General features: G+C 39.6%; 1 protein-coding gene across 2 annotated transcripts in view; it reads left to right on the forward strand.

Annotated features, from left to right (window-relative positions):
* Positions 1-598: 598 nt before the first annotated feature.
* UBR1 (ubiquitin protein ligase E3 component n-recognin 1) overlaps positions 599-27,990 on the forward strand; it is a gene marked incomplete at its 5' end in the record, with an annotated part of 155,863 nt that continues 128,471 nt past the window's right edge. For both annotated transcript variants that reach the window (XM_079700174.1, XM_079700175.1), the window contains one exon: positions 599-679. In XM_079700174.1, coding sequence (XP_079556300.1) covers positions 599-679 — 81 coding nt within the window. The remainder of the gene's footprint in view (positions 680-27,990) is intronic.

Raw genomic sequence — 27,990 nt, forward strand, 5'->3', positions numbered from 1 at the left:
CATAATGCAGATGTACCACGTTTATTTCGTCTTTCCTCTGCCGCTGAATGACTAGGTTTCCCATTTCTCGTTACTTCACCACGTCTCCCAAGAGCTGCTGGGGCCCAAGCTTTCTTGCGCGCATGTGCAAGTTCCCACAGGCTACGTTCCTAAAGAGAGCTTATCTTTGAGTATTTTTTCATTTTGTGGGCTCTGGGGAACCAATGCAGGTACTTAGGAAGGCAAAACACACCCAACAACAGCCTGACCAGAAAGAGACCCAGAGCAGGTTCTCACTTAGCCCCGACAGTTTTCTTCCTTTCATAATGGACGCTGAACTTGTTTTTCACCTCGTAGATGCAACAGTTCCCAGCACCGAAACCAGCTATACAACCACTCGGCCACCAAGCACTGTGACTAAGAAATAAGGGGAAGAAACAGCCGCACCGGCCGTGACGCCTCCTTCCGGAAGCGGACCGGAAACCGCTGTTCGATTCTGCGTCAAACCCGACTTCAGGGGCCGTCGTAAAACTGTCGCCCTTCGTCTCTGGGACCGGCCACAGGTTCCCACTCGCCTCCGGCGGGGGGTCTGGAACTGCGGGTGTCAGTTTTCCTTAAGATGGCGGAAGAGGAGGCTGGGGACGCAGAGAGGATGGAAGTCAGCACGGAGTTGCCTCAGACTCCACAACGACTGGCGTCTGTAAGTCCGTGTAGGCTAGTTGCTTTTGTCCCCCTGAGTCCTTCCCTACCGCGTTCAGGAGGATGTGGGGCTTCACCCCTTACGGTGGCTCCGGGGAGCGGGAGTCGTATGGATTGATCTGAAAGGAAGCCACAGAATAAAGTTAGTCATCACCCACATTCCTGCCGGCCAAGTCTCCGGTGTATAATGACTTTGTCATTTATTAGCCGTGACGAGTTCAAGCTTGTCTCTATCCTGAAATAGAAAGAACTGGTAATGTTATTAGATGGTCTGGTGTAGGGGTTTGGAGGAAGAGCCATTTTCCGACAGACGTAGTGTTAACCCCTCCTAGACGATAGGCGTCCAGGACGCAGCACCTAGTGTTGAATCGCATAGCTGGCTGGGTGGGGCATGATAGTGACAGGGAATGCTGCCTGTGTCAACTCACGTCAAGATATGGGGCGTAGGAGTTGTAGTCCTTCGTTGTAGCATCTTGAGAATCCAGTCCTAATCCTCAGTGGAGAAACCCATCATCTGTCGTTGCTTTTTACAGGTGAAGAACAGACTTTCAGACATTTCAAGTCAGAGCGATACCATTAATTAATATCGGAATCTATACTTTGCCCTTGTATTTTGAAAACCAAAAAAAAAAAAAAAAGGGAGGGCAGAGATAGTAAATTTGAGTCAATAGTCTGACTACAGGGAGAAAGCTGACTGAGGAGGATAAGTGGTAGGGGGCAACATTAGGGAATGTTCTGGATGTCCCCAGGCACCTAGTGGGGAGGTATATAGAAAATATTCAAATATTGGTCACTGCATGATGTGAAGAGTTTTATTAATTTATCTTTATTGGTGCATATAGAAAGGTGTGGGATATACACCTCTTTCTGAAGTTTCTTTGGTTTGTAGTTTTAATAAAATCATTTTTGAAGTATTTTAACCCTGCAGACACTTGAGCATTGTTTTATGAGAGAACAGAGTGAGCTCCAGAAAAGAGTCCACCTCAGGGACTGAAAAGACTGGCTGGGAGACAGAAATCAGGTGGGGAAGGAGTTGGACTAAGGTTTGGCCATCAACTAGGGCAGTGCTTGCAACCATCCTCTACCCCAAGTAGCAGTTCAACCTCATTTCACCGTATTGAAGGGGGAAGCATGTGTTTGAGATGATAAGAAATGAGAAGATAGGGAAACTTTAGAAGCAGCTGAAACATCTGGTCTTAAGGTAAAGCTGTGCTTTTGACATCTTCTAAGGAGTGGAGAAACTGTGCTGTGGTCAGAAGTGTTATCGTAATTTTATATTGCTAAAGGTGACTAGTGTTTATTTAAAGCTTTGATATATTAATTTCTTCCAGGTGGTACCAAAAAAACCTCATCAATCTGGATCTTATTTGGAATTGGAGATAATGGTACAGGAATCCAGCTAGAATTATGTTGCAAACTCTTCAATATTAGATTTCTTTGGGCAAGGTTTTGGGTTTTTCAAGATAGTAGGTAGATGACAAGAGAAGTGTAAAAGCCTCAGGTAACTCACACTCTAGAGACACAGGTAGGACAAGTGCTCAAATTTTAATACAAGATAGGGTGATGTAAATGAATGAAGGCCTGTGACTGGTGAGCCTCCTGATCACTTTTTTGGCTTGGCTCTCTCTATTTTAGGACTCCAGACATCTTCCTAGTTTCCTATTCTTTTTAAAAATACCACCTTCAATTTTATCCTGACAATGGAGTAAGACACTGGCTTTTCCAGTTTACTTCTTCTTCTCAATTAAGCGAAGCAAGCTCAGAGATTCTTTAACATTTGAATGATTTGAATCTTAAATCACCATTGGGAGGCAGGGGAAAACAAAATAGTAAATACGGGACAGTACAGAGGTCTAAGAAATCTTACCAATTCCATTAGAGTCTTGTCCCTGGGTATTATATAGTTTCTGTTATCCTTAAATCAAACTTCCTTCTTAGACCCCAGATCGTTTTTTTCTGTCATGTTGCAATCAACAGGCATGAAGTCTTTCAAATTCCTGACATCACATAGCATGCAATTAGAGTGAAGTAATAGGTACGAATTATTGGACATTTATTAGAAGAGCCATTGCTTAAGAATCATTAGGGGAGTTGATTCTGTAGGTCTAGGGTGGGGTCTGAGAATTTGCATTTTCACAAGCATGCACTGCAAATGAAGTCCTGGTCTGTGGGCCACAGAGTAAGATTTAGCCAGAGACATTTAGAAGTTCTCAGTATAGAGTTGACAGTTGAGGTTGTGGGGATGGATAAGATCTTTGAGGAGGAAAGTCTGTGTTTGTGTGTGTGTTTATACATACACAGAGAGAAAGAGACAGTCACACAGAGAGGGAGGGAGGAAGAGAAGGAGAAGCGAGGAAGACAGGAATGATTGAATTTCAGGGATAGACAGTGGAGGAAGGAGCTAGAAAGGGAGCAGCCAAGCAGGTAGGAGGTGAGAGTAGTGCAGTGTCATAGGGTGTAGTTTCTAGGAAAGGGTAGTTTATTGGGTCTAGGAAGGTGAAGAGTGAGAAAAATTGGGAATTCATAGTATGTGGAGTGGTCTGACAGAACTTCTGCCTTCTGTCTTCATTAACTGGATTTTCTTTATTAAGTCCATCTCAAAAGATGCCTCCTGGTATGGTACTAAACTCTTTTCTTTTCCCTGTCTACATCCTCTGCCCATGTGATTTCATCCAGTTCTGTGACTTTAAATATCATCTGTATTCGTTCAGTTCCCAAACTTGTATCTCTGGGTGATCTCACTTTTGAGCTCCACAGTCACAGGTCCGTCTGCCTACTTGACATATCCACTTGGATGTCTGAAAAGTGTTTCAAACGGAGGAGCAATTAGGAAGCTACTACAGTAACCAAGCCATAGTTGCTGGTGGCTTGTACTAAAGCGATATCACTGGAGATGAAGAGAAGTGGATGGATTGGGGAGAGATTATGGAAGTATGGTAGAAGTAGAAAGGTTTGTTTATGGTGTAGGCATGAGGGAAAAGGGAAGAAGCAGATGACATCTGGATCCCCAGTTTTTGACTTAAGTATTCATGATTGTGGCTGTGTCATATACTGAGAGGAAAGACCAGGTTTTGGGAGGGCAAAGAAGGGAGACATCTAGTTTTGTTATCCCTGTCACAGTAGATGACACTTCCGTAACAGCTCTTGAACACAAACAATTCTGTCTGTCTCCACTCCATCTCTCTAATCCTAGCCACCATCTGTTGCCTAGGCAACTGCAGTGGCCTTTTAACTGGTCTCTTAGCTTCTGTTTTTGCCCTCTTCCAGTCCATTCTCCACAGAGCAGCCAGAGAAATCTTTGTAAGACTAAATCAGATCATGTCAATCTCTTGCCTAAATCCTTCAGTGGTTTCCCATCTACTTGGAATAAAATCTAAACTCATTACATGTTCTTCAAGATCCAGCCTGATCCGGCCCCTCCATCTCCCCTCATTTTCTGTTACTTTCTCTTCATTCACTTTTAGCCACCCTAGCTTCCAAAATAAGTCCAAGCTCTGTCTTACTTCAGGGCCTGTGCCTTTGCTTGCTGTTCTTTTTTCATAGAGTGTTTTTCCTCTGTTTTTTCTTGATACTTACCTTGTCTAAAAGATGGCTTCCTTTTACCATTCTCTGTCGAAGCACCCTGTTTATTTCCTCCACTGCACTTACTACAATCTGTGATTACTGTATTGTCTTTATTTATTTAAATGTCTGTTTCTCCTACCAGAATGTAAGTTCCGTGAAGGCAGGGATCATGTCTGACTTGATCATGGTCATTTCCTGATCATGTCAAGGAAAAATTATCTACAATCTCATGTGTATAGGGGATCTTTAAGAGATAACATAGTCTTTTTATAGTTGACTTTAAAATATTGAGATATAGAGGAATGAATGAGAAGTTTTATGCTATTTTCAGTGGAGGTGATTTTCCTTAGAAATCTGTATCTATTATTTTAGGCCAGAGCACAGTTTTCTGTAGTAAGAACATACTTAGAGTGAGAAAACGAGGATGAAAACCAAAGTCTCTCTCTCTCTTTTTTTTTTTTTTTTTTTTTTTGCGGTACGCGGGCCTCTCACTGTTGTGGCCTCTCCCGTTGCGGAACACAGGCTCCGGACGCACAGGCTCAGCGGCCATGGCTCACGGGCCCAGCCGCTCCGCGGCATGTGGGATCTTCCCGGACCGGGGCTCGAACCTGCATCCCCTGCATTCGCAGGCAGACTCCCAACCACTGCGCCACCAGGGAAGCCCCAAAGTCTCTCTTTTTTTAAAAAAAGAAAAATTATTTATTTATTTTTGGCTGCATTGGGTCTTCGTTGCTGCATGCAGGCTTTCTCTAGTTGCAGCGAGTGGGGGCTACTGTTGGTTGCGGTGTGCGGGCTTCTCATTGTGGTGGCTTCTGTTACTGAGGAGCACGGGCTCTGGGCACGCGGGCTGTAGTAGTTGTGGCACGTGGGATCAGTAGTTGTGGCACACGGGCTCAGTAGTTGTGGCGCATGGGCTTAGTTGCTCTGTGGCACGTGGGATCTTCCTGGACCCGGGATCGAACCCGTGTCCCCTGAATTGGCAGGTGGATTCTTAACCACTGCGCCATCAGGGAAGTCCAAAACCAAAGTCTCTTGAGTCCTGACTCAAGTGCTTTGTTGCCAGATCATAGCATAGCCTAGTGACAGTTATTTTTTCATCAGCATCTCCTCATTTCTATTGTAGGCAGCTAGGGAAAATTCTGATTTTCAGTACCAAATTCTGTAGAGTCCGATGAAGTTAAGTTCTAAAACTGCAAGTCAAGAGTGACAGCTTCGGGCTTCCCTGGTGGCGCAGTGGTTGAGAATCTGCCTGCCAGTGCAGGGAACACGGGTTCAAGCCCTGGTCTGGGAAGATCCCACATGCCGTGGAGCAACTAGGCCCATGAGCCACAACTACTGAGCCTGCGCGTCTGGAGCCTGTGCTCTGCAACAAGAGAGGCTGCGATGGTGAGAGGCCCGCCCACCGTGATGAAGAGTGGCCCCCGCTTGCCGCAACTAGAGAAAGCCCTCGCACAGAAACGAAGACCCAACACAGCCAAAAATAAATAAATAAATAAATTAATAAAAATAAAAATAAAAAAATAAAAAAGAATGACAGCTTCAGTCCTACTAGTAATTTATCTAGTAATTTATCTAGATGAGCTGGTGCTTGAGACTGACTGCTTATGTTTAATAACAGACATTGTCTTGCAGATAAAGAGGTTTTTGTCCTCAGTACTGCATAGTGTCTGGGTAGATACATATATAAATCAGTGATGCAGGATGAACCAATGCAGTATCCTGCCCGTCCTTTCTTCATGTGTGCTGGCTTTGAGGGTTACCTCAGATTTCTTTGAAGGTGTTAATCATATGTTGTGTTCTGTGAAACAATTTTCTTTAAGCTTTTAACTCAGATGGCTTAAAACAAACTATTACGACCTCTTTAGTCCTGAGTGATTTCTGTGAACTCCTGTGTGTTCTTCTAAGATATTCTGGTTAACATGCCTCCTGTTGAAGAAACAAAAGTTATTTCATGAGTTTGTTTTTTTAAAGCATTTGGTACAGTTTTTTTTTTTAATATTGTTACACCCTGTAGTAAGCTAAGTGCTTATGGAAATATGCTCTACTAAATAAATGCTATTGAAAGACCCCAGAAGAGTTATTGTGCTTCCATAAGTGCCTACTTGCTATCCAGGAATGACATAGGCCCTGTCCAGAATGGAGTTTGTTTTTAATCACTTGAATGTAATTCTCCTTCTTATAGTTTACTTAATGCTATTCTTCAGAACGAAGTCTGTTTGACTTGTTTGGAGGAGTGGGGCTATAACCACTTAATGTGTCTTTATGGACTACCTTTTAAAACTCCTTTGAACTTTTGGTATTGTTGGATAAGCTAGAAATGACTTTAGCCACAGGAGGAAAAATCTGTAAATTTATCCATTTATGTTTTTATATACACATACTCTGCCTTGCAATCTAAGAAAGAATTTTAGTTGTATTGGAAATATTTATTCAATACAGTAGAAAGACAATATGAGATATGTACCCCATAGTGTAGGAAACCAGTCTTCATTCATCCAGAGACTTCAAGGAGAGCTTAGAAAATTGGAGCATGAGCCTATGGTCAGAGCAGAAAAGGAAGAGAAAGGCTTAGGAGGGATGGTAAGTTTTCGAAAACTAAATTCTGACAGCATACATGTATGTATATTATCTCAACAGGAAAGAAGAGAGAGGGGCCTTATTTGTCATACTACTCTATATTTGATTCTGGCTAACTTTATCAATGCCATGAGGACGTAGTAGACTTATGTACAAAAACAACACAAGGCTTAACAGACATATTATAGGACCGATATGTTATAGGACACACACATAAAATCTTCTTAGGCTAAATTTTGCATCAAAACTAACAAGGTGAAATTTAATTGTCATGAAAGTAAAAACTATGTCTAGGACTGGGTCTTTGTGTGTAGGACTAGGTCTCTTATGTGAATGATTTGAGGGTTTTAGTTTTCTGCAAACTCACTAAGTCATAATGTGATGTGGCTGCCAAACAAGCAAAAAAGTGATCTTTTAAAGCAGTTTAGTGTCCTGGATAAGGAAGGTAATAAGCAGTCCCACTCCTATGTACATATTGTGCATGTTCTATGTAAGAGTGGTAAACATGGAGAGTGGGCTGGATACCATGTCATTAGGGATGGCTAAATTTCATTTCTAGGAATGAACAGATTTCTTTAGTTTCTACATTCCTGTTTAGCCCTGGAATAAAGAAACTAATGAGGGACATAATATTTAGCTTCATTTATTTGATAGGTTGTTGGGTGAAAGAGCAGAGTAATTTGTATTGGATTATTTCAGGCAGCATAGGATAAAAGTTACAGAAAGGTAGATTTTGGTTTAAGTATGAGCTGTTAGAATGGAAGTTGGCTGAGTGGATGTGTTCAGACAGGCTTAGGGAGCTGATTATCAGATATGTTTTAGACAGGGTTTCCCTATGGGATAAGTGGGTGCACTAGGGTTTTTGTTGTTTGCTTGTTTTTAAACTTCATAAATCTGTCAAATAGTATTACAAGAAAATTTAATATAACCAAAAGATTTCCTTGTGCCTAGAGGTGCTCTAATTACTAGTCCAGTACTTGCTTTGATCAGTTCTACCACCTCCAGATTTTGTTATGCCTTTAAAACAGGAGAATTAGAAACAGAATTACAGGCCCTCCGTAGATGTCCATCAGTTATCTAAGGAAGGATAAATTGTGATTTGAACAAAAGGAACCTAGTGTACTTAAAGTAAGTTCTGCTTTCAGACTGATGTTACCAGTCATCCCAGTCCCTGGGTCAGAGTTGAAAACATATTTTTTAATCTCCATGGGGATGAGGAAAATGTTTGGAATGTTTGGGGATTTAAATGTTGTGAGAATTTGTTTTTACAGAACAGTCAATTGGGAAAGTCTTCCCTTAACTCCAGATGTTGAAAAAAGAGGTTTTTTCCCTGAACATGAAAATAAAAATTTCTTAATTTAATCATGTCTCAAATTGGAGAAAATATTAAAAGCAACCAACCAAAGAATCAAACCTACTCCAGTCACCAGTAATTCCTGAACATGTCACCCAGTAGAATACATCCTGTATAGTTTTTCTTATCTAGAAAAAAAACCCAGAAATCTTAGTTGAAAAAATTTTTTTCATACTTGTGGCAGTCATCTAGGAAAAAATTTTTGTGAAACAGCATATTTGTTCTTTGTCTCCTGTAAGAATTTTGTAAACAGTTTTAGAAGGCTTAATGTTATCATTTGCTTTGTTCTCTTTAGCAAGAAGTCTATAACTTTCAACAATGACTGAGACCTTTTGTTAAGTACTTGAGATAGGCTTGTGTGGATACAAGGATTTGGAAGGAAAGTTCCTTCCCTCAAGGAGCTAAAAATCTGGTTGAAGAGGCTCGATGTACATATTTAAAGGTAACTAATGTTATCTGGCAAAGGTACAGGTGCTGAATGAGTACCTTCTTTAGTAAGTGCTGCATTGGAGTTACAGGGGAGAGAAATTTTCTTAGATGGGTCAGTGAAGTCTTCATGGAGGTGGGCTTTGAGCTAAATCGACCTTAAGGAACAACAGAGGTAGGGGGAGGTGGAAGGATAGAGAGCTAGTGGTAAGGTCAGTGGAGAGGGCATTGAAGGCATCAACACCCAGACATTCTGTCCAAATCATCCAATTATGTAAGGATAACATTTTAAAATATTAGTTCCTCAGACTGAGACATGTAATGATAGGGATATAATTTAAGAATATTTAGTGGTATTCATTTAGAGGGAAAAATTAAAAAGAAGACAAAGCTTTGTTTTTTGTTTTGTTTCACTATTAAAGTGAAATTGAGCAAGTCTTAAGGGTAAATTTAAAAGAATAATGTATTTATATTTGGTTAAGTAGCATGAACACTGAACTCTGGGAGTCAGGATACCTAAGTTCTATTCCTGACCCTGATACTATTCAGTTTTGAACAAACCAGTTTACTTTTTCCTTGTCACTCAGTTTTAAATGAAGGACTTGAACCCGAATAGATCCCTTAGGTTTTTGGTGATTCTCAAGTTTCTCATGTTCTTGAAAATATTCTTGAAAACTAGAACAGAAACTAGTTCTGTGCCTTCCATAATTAGGAAGGACAGAAAAAGGTTTTTGTTTGGTGTATAGGACTGAATATACAGGATTTTTTTTTCTTTAGTGCTGTTTGAAGAGAAGAATTTTAGGTACACCATAGAACATTAAATCTGCTAGTTATAGTTGTTGCCAGGTATGCAGAGAACACAAGTTGTTGGTTTGTGAGTATCCTAGAAAAGTTGGAGTTAGAATATTGGAAGGTTTAGTTCATTTAAAAAAAAAAGATTTTAGTAAAATATTTAAAATTTTACAGTTAAAAAATTACTGCCAAAATATGGAATAACTGTAAGGATATTATTCATATTAGGTAAGCAGACATACAAATTCCATGAAAGTATGCTAAAATCCCACTACCCACTACTGGTAACATTTTGGTATATATTCCATCTAACTTTTTCCCCATGTTAATATATATAACATATAACCAAAATGAGATTTTATACACACTGCTTTGTAACCTACTTTAATATACTGTGTATCTTCAATGCCTTTCCATTAGATGGAAATAGACATCTTCAGTTATCAGCTCTTTTTTTCTAACTTCTTATTTTGAACTCATTTTAGACTTTTAGAAAACTTAGAAAAATAGAACAAACAGTTCTCTTATATCCCTCACTCCTGCATCCCCTAATGCTAACATCTCACGTAAATGTAGAACAATTATTAGGGATCAGAAATTAATATTGCTACTAACTAAACGACAGACCTTATTCAAATTTTACCAGTTTTCCTACCAATGTCCTTCTTCTGTTCCAGGATCCTATTGAGGATCCCACCTTACATCCCACCTGTTTGTCTCTTCCAGTATGTAACAATGTCTCACTTTCTTCATAGTCTTCTTCCAGTTTGTAACAGTGTCTTGATCTTTCCTTGTTTTTCATGACCTTGACATGACTACTCAAGAATATTGAGCAGTTATTTTGTGCCATGTTCCTTAATTTGGGTTTGATGTTTTCGTAAGTTTGGAATGAGGGCATACATTTTTGGCAAGAATAACACAAAAATGGTACCATATCCTTCTCAGTGCATCATATTAAGGGATTCTTGATATCAATATTTCTTATTACTGGTGATATTTATCTTAATCATTTGGTTAAGTTGGTATCTGCAAGGTGTCTCTACTTTATACTTACTATCTTTTTCCCTTTGTAGTTAATAAGTATCTTCAACGGAGATACTTTGAGACTCTTTGGCATCATTTTATTTTATTTTTAAAAAACTTTAAATAGATTTTTATTGGAGTATAGGTGCTTAACAATGTTGTGTATTTGGCATCATTTTAAGTGGGTGTATATCCTAGAGCTGTTTTAGAGCGGCTCCCCCCACCGCCCCTTGATTGCAGAGGCATTGACACTTGTCAAACAAGGTCAAACAGAATTACATTGTTTAAAGTAAAAAGTGAAAATTCTTAGACCCTCTCCACAATTCCTTTTCTCCACGTAACCACTGTTAACAGTTTGATGTTTCTGTTTCTAGACGCTCCATGTTTAGGAAACATCTATACATATATCTATACATTTATATACATGTGTGTATGTTGAATTAGGAAACTCAAATTTGTAGGAATGCATAAAGTAAATATAATTTAGGTTTTCATTTTCTTTACAAAAATGAAATTTTATTATTTTAAACTTGCTTTTTTCAGTCTACAGTATTTTATGGTATTCTGACTGCATAGAATGGCATAGATGTATCTTTATTGATAGACATTTAGGTGGACGTTGTTTTTTCTCAGTTACAAGTAACATAGTGCACACAGTGGAATATATATATATATATGTATTTTCACAGTAGAGCAGGTGTGGCTAAATGATAGATTCCATCATTTCTTTAAACTATTCCCCTATTGATGGACATTCATTTTTTTCCTGATATGAATAACTTTGTACATGAACTGCGTAGATGGCAAAAGCTTTAAAATGATTTCTAATAGATAATCTATATAGTAAAAATTGAAATAGTAAAAATGGGTATGTAGTGAAAAATAAATACAGGGGTCTTTCCACTGTTAACAATGTATTTTGAATCCTTTCAGAGGTTTTCTACTGAAATGTAAGCATATACATATATATCTCCTCTTCATTCTCTTCCCTTCTTCCTTTATAAATGGTAGCATACAGTACTTACTGTTCTGTACCTTTTGTTTTTTTGGGTTTTTTTAGTATTAGTTGTTTTTTTGTTTGTTTTTTTATACTACAGGTTCTTATTAGTCATCAGTTTATGCACATCAGTGTATACATGTCAATCCCAATCGCCCAATTGAGCACACCAACATCCCCACCCCACCGTGGTTTTGCCCCCTTGGTGTCCATACATTTGTTCTCTACATCTGTGTCTCAACTTCTGCCCTGCAAACTGGTTCATCTGTATCATTTTTTCTAGGTTCCACATACATGCGTTAATATACGATATTTGTTTTTCTCTTTCTGACTTACTTCACTCTGTATGACAGTCTCTAGATCCATCCACGTCTCAACAAATGACCCAATTTCGTTCCTTTTTATGGCCGAGTAATATTCCATTGTATATATGTACCACAACTTCTTTATCCATTCGTCTGTTAATGGGCATTTAAGTTGCTTCCATGACCTGGCTATTGTAAATAGTGCTGCAATGAGGCTATCTCAGAGGCTTGATGGGAGCGACTGGTGGTGGATAGAGCTGACTGTTGCTCTGGTGGGCAGAGCTCAGTAAAACTTGACTGTTGATGGGTGGGGCTGGGTTCCCTCCCTGTTGGTTGTTTGGCCTGAGGCAACCCAACCCTGGAGCCTACCTGGGCTCTTTGGTGGGGATAATGGCAGACTCTGGGAGGGCTCACGCCAAGGAGTACTTCCCAGAACTTCGGCTGCCAGTGTCCTTGTCTCCACGGTGAAACAGTGCCACCCCCCGCCTCTGCAGGAGACCCACCAACAGTAGCAGGTAGGTCTGGTTCAGTCTCCCCTGGGGTCACTGCTCCTTCCCCTGGGTCCTGATGCTCACACTACTTTGTGTGTGCTCTCCAAGAGTGGAGTCTCTGTTTCCCCCAGTCCTGTCAAAGTCCTGCAATCAATTCCCACTAGGCTTCAAAGTCTGATTCTCTAGGAATTCCTCCTCCCATTGCTGGACCCCCAGGTTGGGAAGCCTGACGTGGGGCTCAGAACCTTCACTCCAGTGGGTGGACTTCTGTGGTATAAGTGTTCTCCAGTCTGTGAGTCACCCACCCAGCCGATATGGGATTTGAGTTTACTGTGATTGCGCCCCTCCTACCGTCTCATTGTGGCTTCTCCTTTGTCTTTGGATGTGGGGTATCTTTTTTGGTGAGTTCCAGTGTCTTCCTGTCAATGGTTGTCCAGCAGCTAGTTGTGATTCTGGTGTTCTCGCAAGAGGGAGTGAGAGCACGTCCTTCTACTCCGCCATCTTGGTTCCTCCCACCTTTTTTTTCTTATTTAAAAATATAACTTGAAGAATGTTCCATAACAGTACATATAGATATCTGCCCCCCCTTTTTTATAATGGCTGCATTGAATTTATGTACCATGATTTATTCACCTCTTCTTATGGAGCATTTAGGTTGTTTCCAGTCTCTTATTTATTTATTATTATTTTTTTATTTAAATTTTATTTTTATTTCTTTATTATTTTAAAAATATTTAATTAATTTATTTAATTGCGCTGGGTCTTAGTTGCGGCAGGCGGGCTCCTTAGTTGCCACACGTGGGCTCCTTAGTTGCTGCACGTGGGGCTCCTTAGTTACGGCAGGTGGGCTCCTTACTTGGGCACATGTCCAGTCTCTTATTATTATAAATAATGCTGCAAATAAAATACCTGTATATATTTGTTTTTACATATTTGAGTTTATCTGAGGAACAAATTCCTAGAAGTGGGAATTTCTGAGTCAAAGGTTATATAAATTAAAAATTTTAATAACTATCAAAATTGTCCTTCTGAGAGGATAGGCTATTTTTTTATTAGTTTCTGCTTTATAACAAAGTGAATCAGTTATACATATACATCTGTTCCCATATCCCTTCCCTCTTGCGTCTCCCTCCCTCCCACCCTCCCTAACCCACCCCTCCAGGCGGTCACAAAGCACCAAGCTGATCTCCCTGTGCTATGCGGCTGCTTCCCACTATCTATCTACCTTACGTTTGGTAGTGTATATATGTAGGATAGGCTAATTTAATTTCTACAATGATACCTAATTTTTAAAAATTATTATTATTATTATTTGTTTTTTAAATTTTTGGCTCTGTTTGGTCTTCATTGCTGAGTGCAGGCTTTCTCTAGTTGTGGCGAGCGGGGGTTACTCTTCTTTGTGGTGTGCAGTCTTCTCATTGTGGTGGCTTCTCTTGTTGCAGAGCACGGGCTCTAGGAGGGCTGGCTTCAGTAGTTGCAGCACATGGGCTCAGTAGTTGTGGCATGTGGGCTCTAGAGTGCAGACTCAGTAGTTGTGCCTCATGGGCCTGGTTACTCTGCGGCATGTGGGATCTTCCCAGACCAGGGATCGAACCCATGTCTCCTTGCAATGACAGGAAGATGCTTTTTTTTTTTTTTTTTTTTCGGTATGCGGGCCTCTCACTGTTGTGGCCTCTCCCGTTGCAGAGCACAGGCTCCGGATGCGCAGGCTCAGCGGCCATGGCTCACGGGCCTAGCCGCTCCGCGGCATGTGGGATCTTCCTGGACCAGGGCACGAACCCGTGTCCCCTGCGTCGGCAGGCAGACTCTCAACCACTGCGCCACCAGGGAAGCCCCGACAGGAGGATTCTTAACCACTGTGCCACCAGGGAAGTCCCTAATAATACTTAGTTTTAGCATAATGTTTTACATAAAGTTTTATTGAGTTCAGCTTATTTATGGAGCCATATTGAGCTTCAGGAGAGCAAACTCAGAAAGCCTTATATATAATCAAATATGTGTAACCTTCCTTACTTACCTGTGATGGAACTTTATGTAAATTTTTTAAAAAAATTTTTATTGGAGTATAGTTGATTTACAATGATGTGTTAGTTTCAGGTGTACATCAGTGTGAATCAGTTATACATATATCCACTCTTTTTTAAGATTCTTTTCCCATAGAGACCATTACAAAGTATTGAGTAGAGTTCCCTGTGCTATACAGTAGGTTCTTATTCATTATTTATTTTATAGGTAGTAGTGTGTATATGTCAATCCCAGTCTCTCAGTTTATCCCTCTCCCCTGTAAATTCTTTTTTTTTAACATCTTTATTGGAGTATAATTACATTACAATGGTTTGTTAATTACTGCTTTATAACAAAGTGAATCAGCTATACATATACATATATCCCCATATCTCCTCCCTCTTGCGTCTCCCTGCCACACTCCCTATCCCACCCCTCTAGGTGGTCACAAAGCACTGAGCTGATCTCCCTGTGCTATGCGGCTGCTTCCCACTAGCTAGCTATTTCACATTTGGTAGTGTATATATGTCCATGCCACTCTCTCATTTCGTCCCAGCTTACCCTTCCCCCTCCCTGTGCCCTCAAGTCCATTCTCTACATCTGCATCTTTATTCCAGTCCTGCCCCTAGGTTCATTAGAACCTTTTTTTCAGATTCCATATATATGTGTTAGCATACGGTATTTGTTTTTCTCTTTCTGACTTACTTCACTCTGTATGACAGACTCGAGGTCCATCCACCTCACTACAAATAACTCAATTTCATTTCTTTTTATGGCTGAGTAATATTCCATTGTATATATATGCCACATCTCCTTTATCCATTCATCTGTCGATGGACACCTTGGTTGCTTCCATGTCCTGGCTATTGTAAATAGAGCTGCAATGAACACTGTGGTATATCTCTTTCTGAATTATGGTTTTTCTCAGGGTATATGCCCAGTACTGGGATTGCTGGGTCGTATGGTAGTTCTATTTTTAGTTTTTTAAGGAACCTCCATGCTGTTCTCCATAGTGGCTGTATCAATTTTCATTCCCACCAACAGTGCAAGAGGGTTCCCTTTTCTCCACATCCTCTCCAGCATTTCTTGTTTGTAGATTTTTTGATGATGGCCATTCTGACTGGTGTGGGGTGATACCTCATTGTAGTTTTGATTTACATTTCTCTAATGATTAGTGATGTTGAGCATCCTTTCATGTGTTTGTTGGCAATCTGTATATCTTCTTTGGAGAAATGTCTTTTTAGATCTTCTGCCCATTTTTGGATTGGGTTGTTTGTTTTTTTGATATTGAGCTGCATGAACTGCTTGTAAATTTTGGAGATTAATATTTTGTCAGTTGCTTCATTTGCAAATATTTTCTCCCATTCTGAGGGTTATCTTTTCATCTTGTTTATGGTTTCCTTTGCTGTGCAAAAGCTTTTAAGTGTCATTAGGTCCCATTTGTTTATTTTTGTTTTTATTTCCATTTCCCTAGGAGGTGGGTCAAAAAGGATCTTGCTGTGATTTATGTCATGGAGTGTTCTGCCTGTGTTTTCCTCTAAGAGTTTTATAGTGTCTGGCCTTAACATTTAGGTCTTTAATCTATTTTGAATTTATTTTGGTGTATGGTGTTAGGAAGTGTTCTAATTTCATTCTTTTACATGTAGCTGTCCAGTTTTCCCAGCACCACTTATTGAAGAGGCTGTCTTTTCTCCATTGTATATCTTTGCCTCCTCTGTCATAGATTAGTTGACCATAGGTGCGTGGGTGTATCTCTGGGCTTTCTATCTTGTTCCATTAATCTATGTTTCTGTTTTTGTGCCAGTACCATATTGTCTTGATTACTGTAGCTTTGTAGTTTAGTCTGAAGTCAGGGAATCTGATTCCTCCAGCTCCGTTTTTTCCCTCAAGACTGCTTTGGTTATTCGGGGTCTTTTGTGTCTCCATACAAATTTTAGGATGATTTGTTCTAGTTCTGTAAAAAATGCCATTGGTAATTTGATGGGGATTGCATTGAATTTATAGATTGCTTTGGGTAGTTTGGTCATTTTCACAATATTGATTCTTCCAATCCGAGAACATGGTATATCTCTCCATCTGTTAGTATTATCTTTAATTTCTTTCATCTGTGTCTTATAGTTTTCTGCATACAGTCTTTTGTCTCCCTAGGTCGGTTTATTCCTAGGTATTTTATTCTTTTTGTTGCAATGGTAAATGGGAGTGTTTCCTTAATTTCTCTTTAAGATTTTTCATCATTAGTGTATAGGAATGCAAGAGATTTCTGTGCATTACTTTTGTATCCTGCTACTTTACCACATTCATTGATTAGCTCTAGTAGTTTTCTGGTTGCACCTTTAGGATTCTCTATGTATAGTATCATGTCATCTGCAAACAGTGGCAGTTTTCCTTCTTCTTTTCCGATTTGGATTCCTTTTATTTCTTTTTCTTCTCTGATTGCTGTTGCTAAAACTTCCAAAACTATGTTGAATAACAGTGGTGAGAGTGGACAACCTTGTCTTGTTCCTGATCTTAGAGGAAATGGTTTCATTTTTTCACCATGAGAACAATGTTGGCTGTTGGTTTCTCATATATGGTCTTTATTATGTTGAGGGAAGTACCCTCTATGCCTACTTTCTTGAGGGTTTTTATCATAAATGGTGTTGAATTTTGTCAAAAGCTTTTTCTGCATCTATTGAGATGATCATATGGTTTTTATTCTTCAATTTGTTTATATGGTGTATCACATTGATTGGTTTGCATATATTGAAGAATCCTTGCATTCCTGGGATAAACGTCACTTGATCATAGTGTATGATCCTTTTAATATGCCGTTGGATTCTGTTTGCTAGTATTTTGTTGAGGATTTTTGCATCTATGTTCATCAGTGATATTGACCTGTAGTTTTCTTTCTTTGTGACATCATTGTCTGGTTTTGGTATCAGGGTGATGGTGGCCTTGTAGAATGAGTTTGGGAGTGTTCCTCCCTCTGCTATATTTTGGAAGAGTTTGAGAAGGATAGGTGTTAGCTCTTCTCTAAATGTTTGATAGAATTCGCCTGTGAAGACATCTGGTGCTGGGTTTTTGTTTGTTGGAAGATTTTTAATCACAGTCTCAATTTCAGTGCTTGTGATTGGTCTGTTTATATTTTCTATTTCTTCCTAGTTCAGTCTCAGAAGGTTGTGCTTTTCTAAGAATTTGTCCATATCTTCCAGGTTGTCTATTTTATTGGCATATAGTTGCTTGTAGTAATCTCTTATGATCATTTGTATTTCTGCAGTGTCAGTTGTTACTTTTCCTTTTTCATTTCTAATTCTATTGATCTGAGTCTTCTCCCTTTTTTTCTTGATGAGTCTTGCTAATGGTTTATCAATTTTGTTCATCTTCTGAAAAAACAGCTTTTAGTTTTATTGATCCTTGCTATCATTTTCTTCATTTCTTTCTGATCTGATCTTTATGATTTCTTTCCTTCTGCTAACTTTGGGGTTTTCTTGTTCTTCTTTCTCTAATTGATTTAGGTGTAAGGTTAGGTTGTCTATTTGAGATGTTTCTTGTTTCTTGAGGTAGGATTGTATTGCTGTAAACTTCCCTCTTAGAACTGCTTTTGCTGCATCCCATAGGTTTTGAGTCATCGTATTTTCAGTGTCATTTGTTTCTAGGTATTTTTTGGTTTCCTCTTTGATTTCTTCAGTGATCTCTTGGTTATTTAGCAGTGTTGTTTAGCCTCCGTGTGTTTCTATTTTTTACAGATTGTTTTCCTGTAATTGATATCTAGTCTCATGGCATTGTAGTCAGAAAAGATACTTGATACAATTTCAATTTTCTTAAATTTACCAGTGCTTGATTTGTGACCCAAGATATGATATGTCCTCGAGAATGTTCCATGAGTACTTGAGAAGAAACTGTATTCTGCTGTTTTGAGATGGAATGTCCTATAAATATCAATTAAGTCTGTCTTGTTTAATGTATCATTTAAAGCTTATATTTCCTTATTTATTTTCATTTTGGATGATCTGTCCATTGGTGAAAGTGTGGTGTTAAACTCTCGTACTATGATTGTGTTACTCTCGTTTTCCCCTTTTATGGCTGTTAGCATTTGCCTTATGTATGCAGGTGCTCCTATGTTGGGTGCATAAATATTTACAATTGTTATATCTTCTTCTTGGATTTTTCCCTTGATCATTATATAGTGTCCTTCTTTTTCCCTTGTAAGAGTCTTTATTTTAAAGTCTATTTTTTCTGATATGAGAATTGCTACTCCAGCTTTCTTTCTTTTTTTTTTTTTTTCCCAGTACGCGGGCCTCTCACTGTTGTGGCCTTTCCCGTTGCGGAGCACAGGCTCCGGACGCCCAGGCTTAGCGGCCATGGCTCACGGGCCCAGCTGCTCCGCAGCATGTGGGATCCTCCCGGACCGGGGCACGAACCCGCGTCCCCTGCATCGGCAGGCGGACTCTCAACCACTGCGCCACCAGAGAAGCCCCTCCAGCTTTCTTTTGATTTCCGTTTGCATGGAATATCTTTTCCCATCCCCTCACTTTCAGTCTGTATGTGTCCCTAGGTCTGAAGTGGGTCTCTTGTAGACAGCATGTATATGGGTGTTTTTTTGTTTGTTTGTTTGTTTGTTTGTTTGCGGTACGCGGGCCTCTCACTGTTGTGGCCTCTCCCGTTGTGGAGCCCAGGCTCCGGACGCGCCAGCTCAGCAGCCATGGCTCACGGGCCCAGCCGCTCTGCGGCATGTGGGATCTTCCCGGACCGGGGCAGGAACCCATGTCCCCTGCATCTGCAGGCGGACTCTCAACCACTGTGCCACCAGGGAAGCCCCTGGGTGTTGTTTTTGTATCCATTCAGCTAGTCTATGTCTTTTGGTTGGAGTATTTAATTCATTTACATTTAAGGTAGTTATCAATAGGTATGTTCCTATTACCATTTTCTTAATTGTTTTGTGTTTGTTATTGTAGATCGTTTTCTTCTCTTGTGTTCCTGTCTAAAGAAGTTCCTTTAGCATTTGTTGTAAAGCTGGTTTGGTGATGCTGAATTCTCTTAGCTTTTGCTTGTCTGTAAAGGTTTTAATTTCTCCATCGAATCTGAATGAGATCCTTGCTGGGCAGAGTAATCTTGGTTGTAGGTTTTTCCCTTTCATCACTTTAAATATGTCTTGTCACTCCCTTTTGGCTTGCAGACTTCCTACTGAAAGATCAGCTGTTAACCTTATGGTGATTCCCTTGTATGTTATTTGTTGTTTTTCCCTTGCTGCTTTTAATATTTTTTCTTTGTTTTTAGTTTTTGATAGTTTGATTAATATGAGTCTTGGCATGTTTCTCTTTGGATTTATCCTGTATGGGACACTCTGGGCTTTCTGGACTTGATTAACTATTTCCTTTCCCATATTAGGCAAGTTTTCAACTAAAATCTCTTCAAATATTTTCTCAGTCCCTTTCTTTTTCTCTTCTTCTGGGACCCCTATACTTCGAATGTTGGTGCATTTAATGTTGTCCCAGAGGTCTCTGAGACTGTCCTCAATTGTTTTCTTTCTTTTTTCTTTATTCTTCTCTGCAGTACTTATTTCCACTGTTTTATCTTCCAGGTCACTTATCCGTTCTTCTGCTTCAGTTATTCTTCTTTTGCTTCCTTCTAGAGAAATTTTAATTTCACTCATTGTGTTGTTCATCATTGTTTGTTTGCTCTTTAGTTCTTCTAGGTCCTTGTTAAACGTTTCTTTTATTTTCTCCATTCTCTTTCCAAGATTTTGGATCATCTTTACTCTCATTACTCTGAATTCGTTTTCAGGTAGACTGCCTATTTCCTCTTCATTTGTTTGGTCTGGTTGGTTTTTACCTTGCTCCTTCATCTGCTGTGTATTTCTCTGTCTTCTCATTTTGCTTAAGTTACTGTGTTTGGGGTCTCTTTTTCGTAGGCTGCAGGTTCTTAGTTCTCACTGTTTTTGGTGTCTTCTCCCAGTGGCTAAGGTTCGTTTAGTGGGTTGTGTAGACTTCCTTGTGGAGGGGACTGGTGCCTGTGTTCTGGTGGATGAGGCTGGATCTTGTCTTTCTGGTGGGCAGGACTACGTCTGGTGGTGTGTTTTGGGGTGTCTGTTACCTCATGATTTTAGGCTGCCTCTCTTTTAATGGGTGGGGTTGTGTTCCTGTCTTGCTAGTGTTTGACATAGGGTGTCTGGCACTGTGGCCTACTGGTCGTTGCATGGAGCTGGGTCTTAGCATTGAGATGGAGATCTCTCGGAGAGCTTTTGTCGTTTGACATTACGTGGAGCCAGGAGGTCTCCAGTGGACCAATGTCCTGAACTTGGCTCTCCCACCTCTGAGCCACAGGCCTGACACTCCGCCAGAGCACCATGACCCTGTCAGCCACATGGCTCAGAAGAAAAGGGAGAAAAAAAGAAAGAAAAAAATAAGATAAAGTTATTAAAATAAAAAATAATTACTAAAAATAAAAAAATTAAAAAGTAATAAAAAAAGAAAAAAAAAGAAAGAAAGAAGAGAGCAACCAAACCAAAAAACAAATCCACCAATGGTATCAAATGCTAAAAACTATACTAAAACAAAATCAAAAACGCACAGACAGAACCCTAGGACAAATGATAAAAGCAAAGACAGACAAAAATCACACAAAGAAGCATACACATACACACTCACAAAAAGAGAAAAGGGAAATATATATATATATATTTAAAGAAAAAGGAGCAAGACAGCAACCAAATGAATAAACAAATCTACCAATGATAATAAACTCTAAATACTAAACTAAGATAAACATAACACCAGAACATAACACCAGAACAAACATAACACCAGAACACCAGAACATAACACCAGAACAAACATAACACCAGAAACAAATTAGATGCAGAGAGCAAACCTCAGTTTTGCTTTCAAAATGTTGAGCTGGCTGGGTGGTTTGAGGCAATCACTTCACATTTAAGGCCAAATTGCCAACGAGTAATCCATGAAAAGTCTGCAGTTGCTCCCAAAGTCCCCTGCTTCAATTTTGAGATGATTCGTTGTCTACTCAGGTATTCCACAGATGCAGGGTACATCACGTTGATTGTGAGGATTTAATCCTCTGCTCCTGAGGCTGCTGGGAGAGGTTTCCCTTTCTCTTCTTTGTTCACACAGCTCTTGCGGTTCAGCTTTGGATTTGGCCCCGCCTCTGCATGTAGGTCACCTGAGGTCATCTGTTCCAGGACAAGGTTAAAGTAGCAACTGATTAGGGGGCTCTGGCTCACTCAGGCCAGGGGGAAGGGAGGGATACGGAATGTTGGGCAAGCCTGCAGCGGCAGAGGCCAGCCTGACCTTGCAACAGCCTGAGGTGTGCCATGTGTTCTCCCTGGGAAGTTGTCCCTGGATCACGGCACCTTGGCAGTGGCGGGCTGCACAGGCTCCCGGGAGGGGAGGTGTGGCTAGTGACCTGTGCTTGCACACAGGCTTCTTGGTGGCTGCAGCAGCAGCCTTAGCGTTTCCTGCTCATCTCTGGTGTACGCGCTGATAGCTGCGGCTCGCGCCCATCTCTGGAGCTCATTTAGGCAGTGCTCTGAATCCCCTCTCCTCACTCACCCCGAAACAATGGTCTCTTGCCTCTTAGCCAGTTCCAGACTTTTTCCCAGACTGCCTTCCAACTAGCTTTGGTGCACCAGCCCCCTTCAGGCTGTGTTTGTGCAGCCAACCCCAGTCCTCTCCCTGGGATCTGACCTCCGAAGCCTGAGCCTCAGCTCCCAGCCCCCACCCATCCCGGTGGGTGAGCAGACAAGCCTCTCAGGCTGGTTAGTGCTGGTCCGCACTGATCCTCTGTGCAGGAATCTCTCCACTTCGCCGTCTGCACCCCTGTTGCTGTGCTCTCCTCTGTGGCTCCGAAGCTTCCCCCCTGCCACCCCCCGTCTCCACCAGTGAAGCGGCTTCCTAGTGTGTCGAAACTTTTCCTCCTTCACAGCTCCCTCCCAGAGCTACAGGTCCTGACCCTATTCTTTTGTCTCTGTTTTTTCTTTTTTCTTTTGCCCTACCGAGGTACGCAGGGAGTTTATTGCCTTTTGGGAAGTCTGAGGTCTTCTGCCAGCGTTCAGTAGGTGTTCTGTAGGAGTTGTTCCACATGTAGATGTATATCTGATGTATTTGTGGGGAGGAAGGTGATCTCCACGTTTTACTCCTCTGCCATCTTGAAGGTATCCCTGCCTTGTAAATTCTTAATTATATGTCAGGTTAGAAAACTCCTTAGACAAGTTTTATTAGTTTATCATAGCTGAATAGAATTCTCATTCCTTTTCTTTGCCCTGAAAATTGTTTAACACTTCAAGGGGACACCTGTTAATTTACTTTAAGATATAGTGAACAAGTATATGTTCACTGTGCGGAAACTCTTTATGATTTTATAAACGTTATCTAGCCTTTGTTTTTACAGACTGAAGAGTCCTAATTTTCCATCCCTATTATTTTTTCTAGGATTCCTTCATTCTTTGCCTAGATAACACTACCCAGTGGCCTGAATAATGAGTCTCACATCTTGGCACAAGGATGTTGCTGTACCGGAAGGGCCAGGACCTTAGCTACCATAGATAGCTGTGGGTTGGTGCCCTATGCTCTACTGGCAAGTTGGGTTAGTGTATGATAAATATACTTCTTAGTTTCCTCCTATTTGTGTGTAATTTCATAGACGGGGTAGCTAAATTTAAGAAGTAGGGTCATGTTCATTTTAATATAGATCCATTCTAAAATTCATCTTTCAGTATTTGGTTGTATGAAAAATTTGAAAAATGCACAGTGAGTAGCAGTATTGGGTAACAGTTACGTTCATTTTGAGTAACAGAAGGTTTTAATTTTGATTAAAATAAAAAATTTTATCCATTTTTTTTCATGGTTGGTGCTTTTTCTGCCCTGTCCAAGAACTCTTTGCCCACCCATAGGATGTCAAAGAGTTTTCTCCTATGTTTTTGTCAAGAAGTTTTAGTTTTATTTTATTTTTTAAAAAAATTTATTTATTTTATTTATTTATTTTGGGCTGCATTGGGTCTTCGTTTCTGCACTCCTGCTTTCTCTAGTTGTGGCAAGTGGGGGCTACTCTTCGTTGCAGTGCACGGCCTTCTCATTATGGTGGCTTCTCTTGTTGCAGAGCATAGGCTCTAGGTGTGCGGGCTTCAGTAGTTGTGGCTCGTGGGCTCTAGAGCACAGGCTCAGTAGTTGTGGCACATGGGCTTAGTTGCTCCATGGCATGTGGGATCTTCCTGGACCAGGGATCGAACCTGTGTCCCCTGCATTAGCAGGTGGATTCTTAACCACCGCGCCACCAGGGAAGTACCAACAGTTTTATTTTTTAATATTTAAATCTTTTATTCATTTAGAATTAATTTTTGTGTGTGGTGTGAAGTACGGGTTGATGTTCTTTGTTTTCCATAAGGATACCTAATTACTCCTGTACCAGTTTTTGAAAATGCTGTCTTTTTTGAATTATGTTGGTTCCTTTTAAGAAATCAATTGTCTTTATATGTGTGGATTCATTTTTAAACTCTCTCTTAGTTCCACTGATAAATATATTTATCTCAGTGCTAATTCCACAGTCTCAATTTGTATATCTTTTATAGTAAGTCCCGAAATCATGTAGTGTTCAGTCTCTTCTAAGTCCTTTACATTTCCATATTCTTTTTTTTTTTTTTTCTTGGCTGTGCTGCGCAGCTTGTGGGATTTTAGTTCCCCAAGCAGGGATTGAACCTGGGCCGCGGCAATGAAAGGGCTGAGTCATAACCACTGGAATGCCAGGGAATTCCCTCCATATTCATTTTGGAATCAGCTTGTCAATTCTACAAGAAAGCTTTCTGGGATTGTGTAGAATCTGTAGATCAGTTTAGGAAGTATAGACATCTCAGTATTGAATCTTTTAAGCAATGAACATGATGTAGCTCTTCATTTTTTTAGGTGTTTTAGAAATTTCTCTCAATAATGTTTTGTAGTTTTCAGTGTAGGGGGTTTTCACAATCTTTATTAAATTAACTCCCAAGTTTTTTGATGCTATTGTAAATGCTATTTTAAAAATTTTCATTTTCTAGTTTTTTGTTGCTAGTTTATAGAAATACAGGTGATCTTTATTTGTTGATCTTATATCTAATGAGTTTGCTCAATTCACTTACAATTTTTATGTGTGTTTTTTAACTGATTCCTTAGAGTTTTTTATGAAGAGTAATCATATTGTTTGCGAATAGAGACAGCTTCACTTTTTCCTTTGCAATCATCATGCCTTTTATTTATTTTTCTTGTTTTATTTCACTAGCTATGACCTCTAGTACAATATTGAATAGAAGAGAACAGATATCCTTGCCTCATCCCTGATCTTTGGAGGGAATGTATTATTGCAAATATTTTCTCTCAACCTGTTTCTCCTTTTCGTTTTCAAACTATGTTCTTTTTTATTCACTGAAAATTTACATAAAGTAAATAACTGTTTATTGTACAGTTCTATGAGTTTTGACAGTTGCCAACAGTTGTGTAACCGTCACCATAATAGATACTACAGAACAGTTCCATTGCCCTCAAAAATTACATTGCTGCTACTTTGTTGTCAGCCCCTCGCAACCACTTTGCTATCCTCTATCTCTAGTAGTTTTGCCTTTTCTGGAATGTTATATAAATGGAATTATATAGCATATAGCCTTAAAAAATTTTTTTTAATTTATAATATAACTTAAATGTGTACAAATATAAAACTAGTATGAATGCCTTATACTTACAGTTTTAATTTAAGCATAAAACAAACATGAAATTCTAATAAAACCAGAAAGCCAACATATTTCAAATGAACAGTATTAATTTAATTGGAAGGATATTAACCGCAACTCCAGTCGCCACTGTTGGTTTGATACTAGAGAGTTCTGTTTCTCCTACCTCTCTTTTAGGCCTGCTGTTACTGAGTGGCATTAAAAATGTTGAGCTGGCTGGGTGGTTTGAGGTAATCACTTCACATTTAAGGCCAAATTGCCAACGAGTAATCCATGAAAGTCTTTTAACAGGGCATTTCTTGATACTTAGAAAGCTCTCTTGTTTGATTGAAGATAAGGGTGGTGTTATTGAAATCTGCATATAGTGTCTGTTAAACCCACTTATAGGGACTTCCCTGGCAGTCCAGTGGTTAAGACTCTGCACTCCCACTGCAGGGGGCGTGAGTTCGATCCCTGGTCGGGGAATTAAGATCCCACATGCCTTGCAGCGCAGCCAAAAAAGGAAAAACACCAAAGCCACTTATAATGGGAATCAGGAATTTGGCACAGAGGTGGGCTTTGCTCAGTTCACAGATATGCTGACAACATGAACATGGTCCCAACTGCTAAGAGGCAGTAGTACATAGCCTCTTGAGTTCGACTTCTTTTGATGTTGCATGCATTAATAATTCAGTCCTTTTATTGTTGAGCAGTATTCTATGGTTTGGATGTACAAACAGTTTGTTTATAATCCACCAGTTGAAGGACAACTGAGTCATTTCTAGTTTTGAGCGATTATGAATAAAATTGCTATAACTTCATGTGCAAGTGTCTTGTGAACATAAGTTCTTGGGTAGATAACTAGGAGTTTGATTGCTGGGTCATATAGTAAGTATATATTTAACTTTGTAAGAAACTGCTAAACTCTTTCGTAAAGTGGATGTATAACATTTTGAGTTCCTACCAGCACATTTCTTTTCCAGTTTTCTGCATCCTTGTTGATACTTGGTATTGCCAAATTTTTATTTAGGTTATATAGGGGTATCTCACTGTCATTTAAAAAAATTTTTTATTGGAGTATAGTTGCTTTACAATGTTGTGTTAGTTTCTACTGTACAGCAAAGTGAATCAGCTATACGTATACATATATCCCCTCTTTTTTGGATTTCCATCCCATTTAGGTTACCACAGAGCATTGAATAGAGTTCCCTATGCTATACAGTAGGTTCTCATTAATTATCTATTTTATACATAGTATCAATAGTGTATTTATGTCAATCCCAATCTCCCAATTCATCCTACCCACTCCTGCAACCCCTTGGTATCCATACGTTTGTTCTCTACGTCTGTGTCTCTATTCTGCTTTGTAAATGAGATGGTCTATACCAGTTTTTCCAAATTACATATATATACGTTAATATACGATACTTGTTTTTCTGATTTACTTCACTGTGTATGACAGTCTCTAGGTCCATCCACATCTGTACAAATGACCCAATTTTGTTCCTTTTTATGGCTGAGTAATATTCCATTGTATATGTGTACCACATCTTCTTTATCCATTCCTCTGTTGATGAACATTTATGTTGTTTCCATGTCATGGCTATTGTAAATATTGCTGCAATGAACATTGGGGCGCATGTGTCTTTTCGAATTATGGTTTTCTCTGGATATATGCCCAGGAGTGGGATTGCTGGGTCACATGGTAGTTCTATTTTTAGTTTTTTAAGCAACCTCCATACTGTTCTCCACAGAGGCTGTATCAATTTACATTCCCACCAAAAGTGCAAGAGGGTTCCATTTTTTCCATACCCTCTCCAGCATTTATTGTTTGTAGATTTCGTGATGATGGCCATTCTGACTGGTATGAGGTGATATCTCATTGGAGTTTTGATTTGCCTTTTTCTAATAATTAGTGATGTTGAGCATCTTTTCATGTGCTTCTTGGCCATCTCCATATCTTCTTTGGTGAAATGTCTCTTTAGAGCTTCTGCCCATTTTTTGATTGGTTTGTTTGCTTTTGATATTGAACTGTATGATCTGTTTATATATTTTGGAGATTAATCCTTTGTCCATTACTTCTTTTTTTAATTGAAAAAAAATTTAATGTAATTATTGATGTGGTTGACATTAGAGCTACTATTTTATTATTATTTTATCATTCAAATTTTATTTTATTTCTTAATAGAGCAAGTTCTTATTAGTTATCTATTTTATACATATTAGTGTATATATGTCAATCCCAATCTCCCAATTCATCACACCACCACCTCCTTGCCACTTTGCCCCCTTGGTGTCCATATGTTTCTTCTCTATATCTGTGTCTCTATTTGTGCCCTGCAAAACGGTTCATCAGTACCATTTTTCTAGGTTCCACATCTATGTATTAATATACGATATTTGTTTTTCTCTTTCTGACTTAACTTCACTCTGTATGACAGTCTCTAGATCCATCCACATCTCTACAAATGACCCAATTTCGTTCTGTTTTATGGCTGAGTAATATTCCATTGTACATATGTACCACATCTTCTTTACCATTCGTCTGTCGATGGGCATTTAGGTTGCTTCCATGACCTGGCTATTGTAAATAGTGCTGCAATGAACAGTGGGGTGCATGTGTCTTTTTGAATTATGGTTTTCTCTGGGTGTATGCCCAGTAGTGGGATTGCTGGGTCATATGGTAATTCTATTTTTAGTTTTTTAAAGAACCTCCATACTGTTCTCCATAGTGGCTGTATCAATTTACATTCCCACCAACAGTGCAAGAGGGGTTCCCTTTTCTCCACACCCTCTCCATCATTTGTTGTTTGTAGATTTTCTGATGATGCCCATTCTGACTGGTGTCAGGTGATACCTCATTGTAGTTTTGATTTGCATTTCTCTAATATTAGTGATGATGAGCAGCTTTTCACGTGCTTCTTAGCCATCTGTATGTCTTCTTTGGAGAAATGTCTATTTAGGTCTTCTGCCCATTTTTTTATTGGGTTGTTTGTTTTTTTAATATTGAGCTGCATGAGCTGTTTATATATTTTGGAGATTAATCCTTTGTCCATTGATATGTTTGCAAATATTTTCTCCCATTCTGAGTGTTGTCTTTTCGTCTTGTTTGT

Source organism: Hyperoodon ampullatus (genome assembly GCF_949752795.1).
Source record: "Hyperoodon ampullatus genome assembly, chromosome: 3".
Classification (NCBI taxonomy): domain Eukaryota; kingdom Metazoa; phylum Chordata; class Mammalia; order Artiodactyla; family Ziphiidae; genus Hyperoodon; species Hyperoodon ampullatus.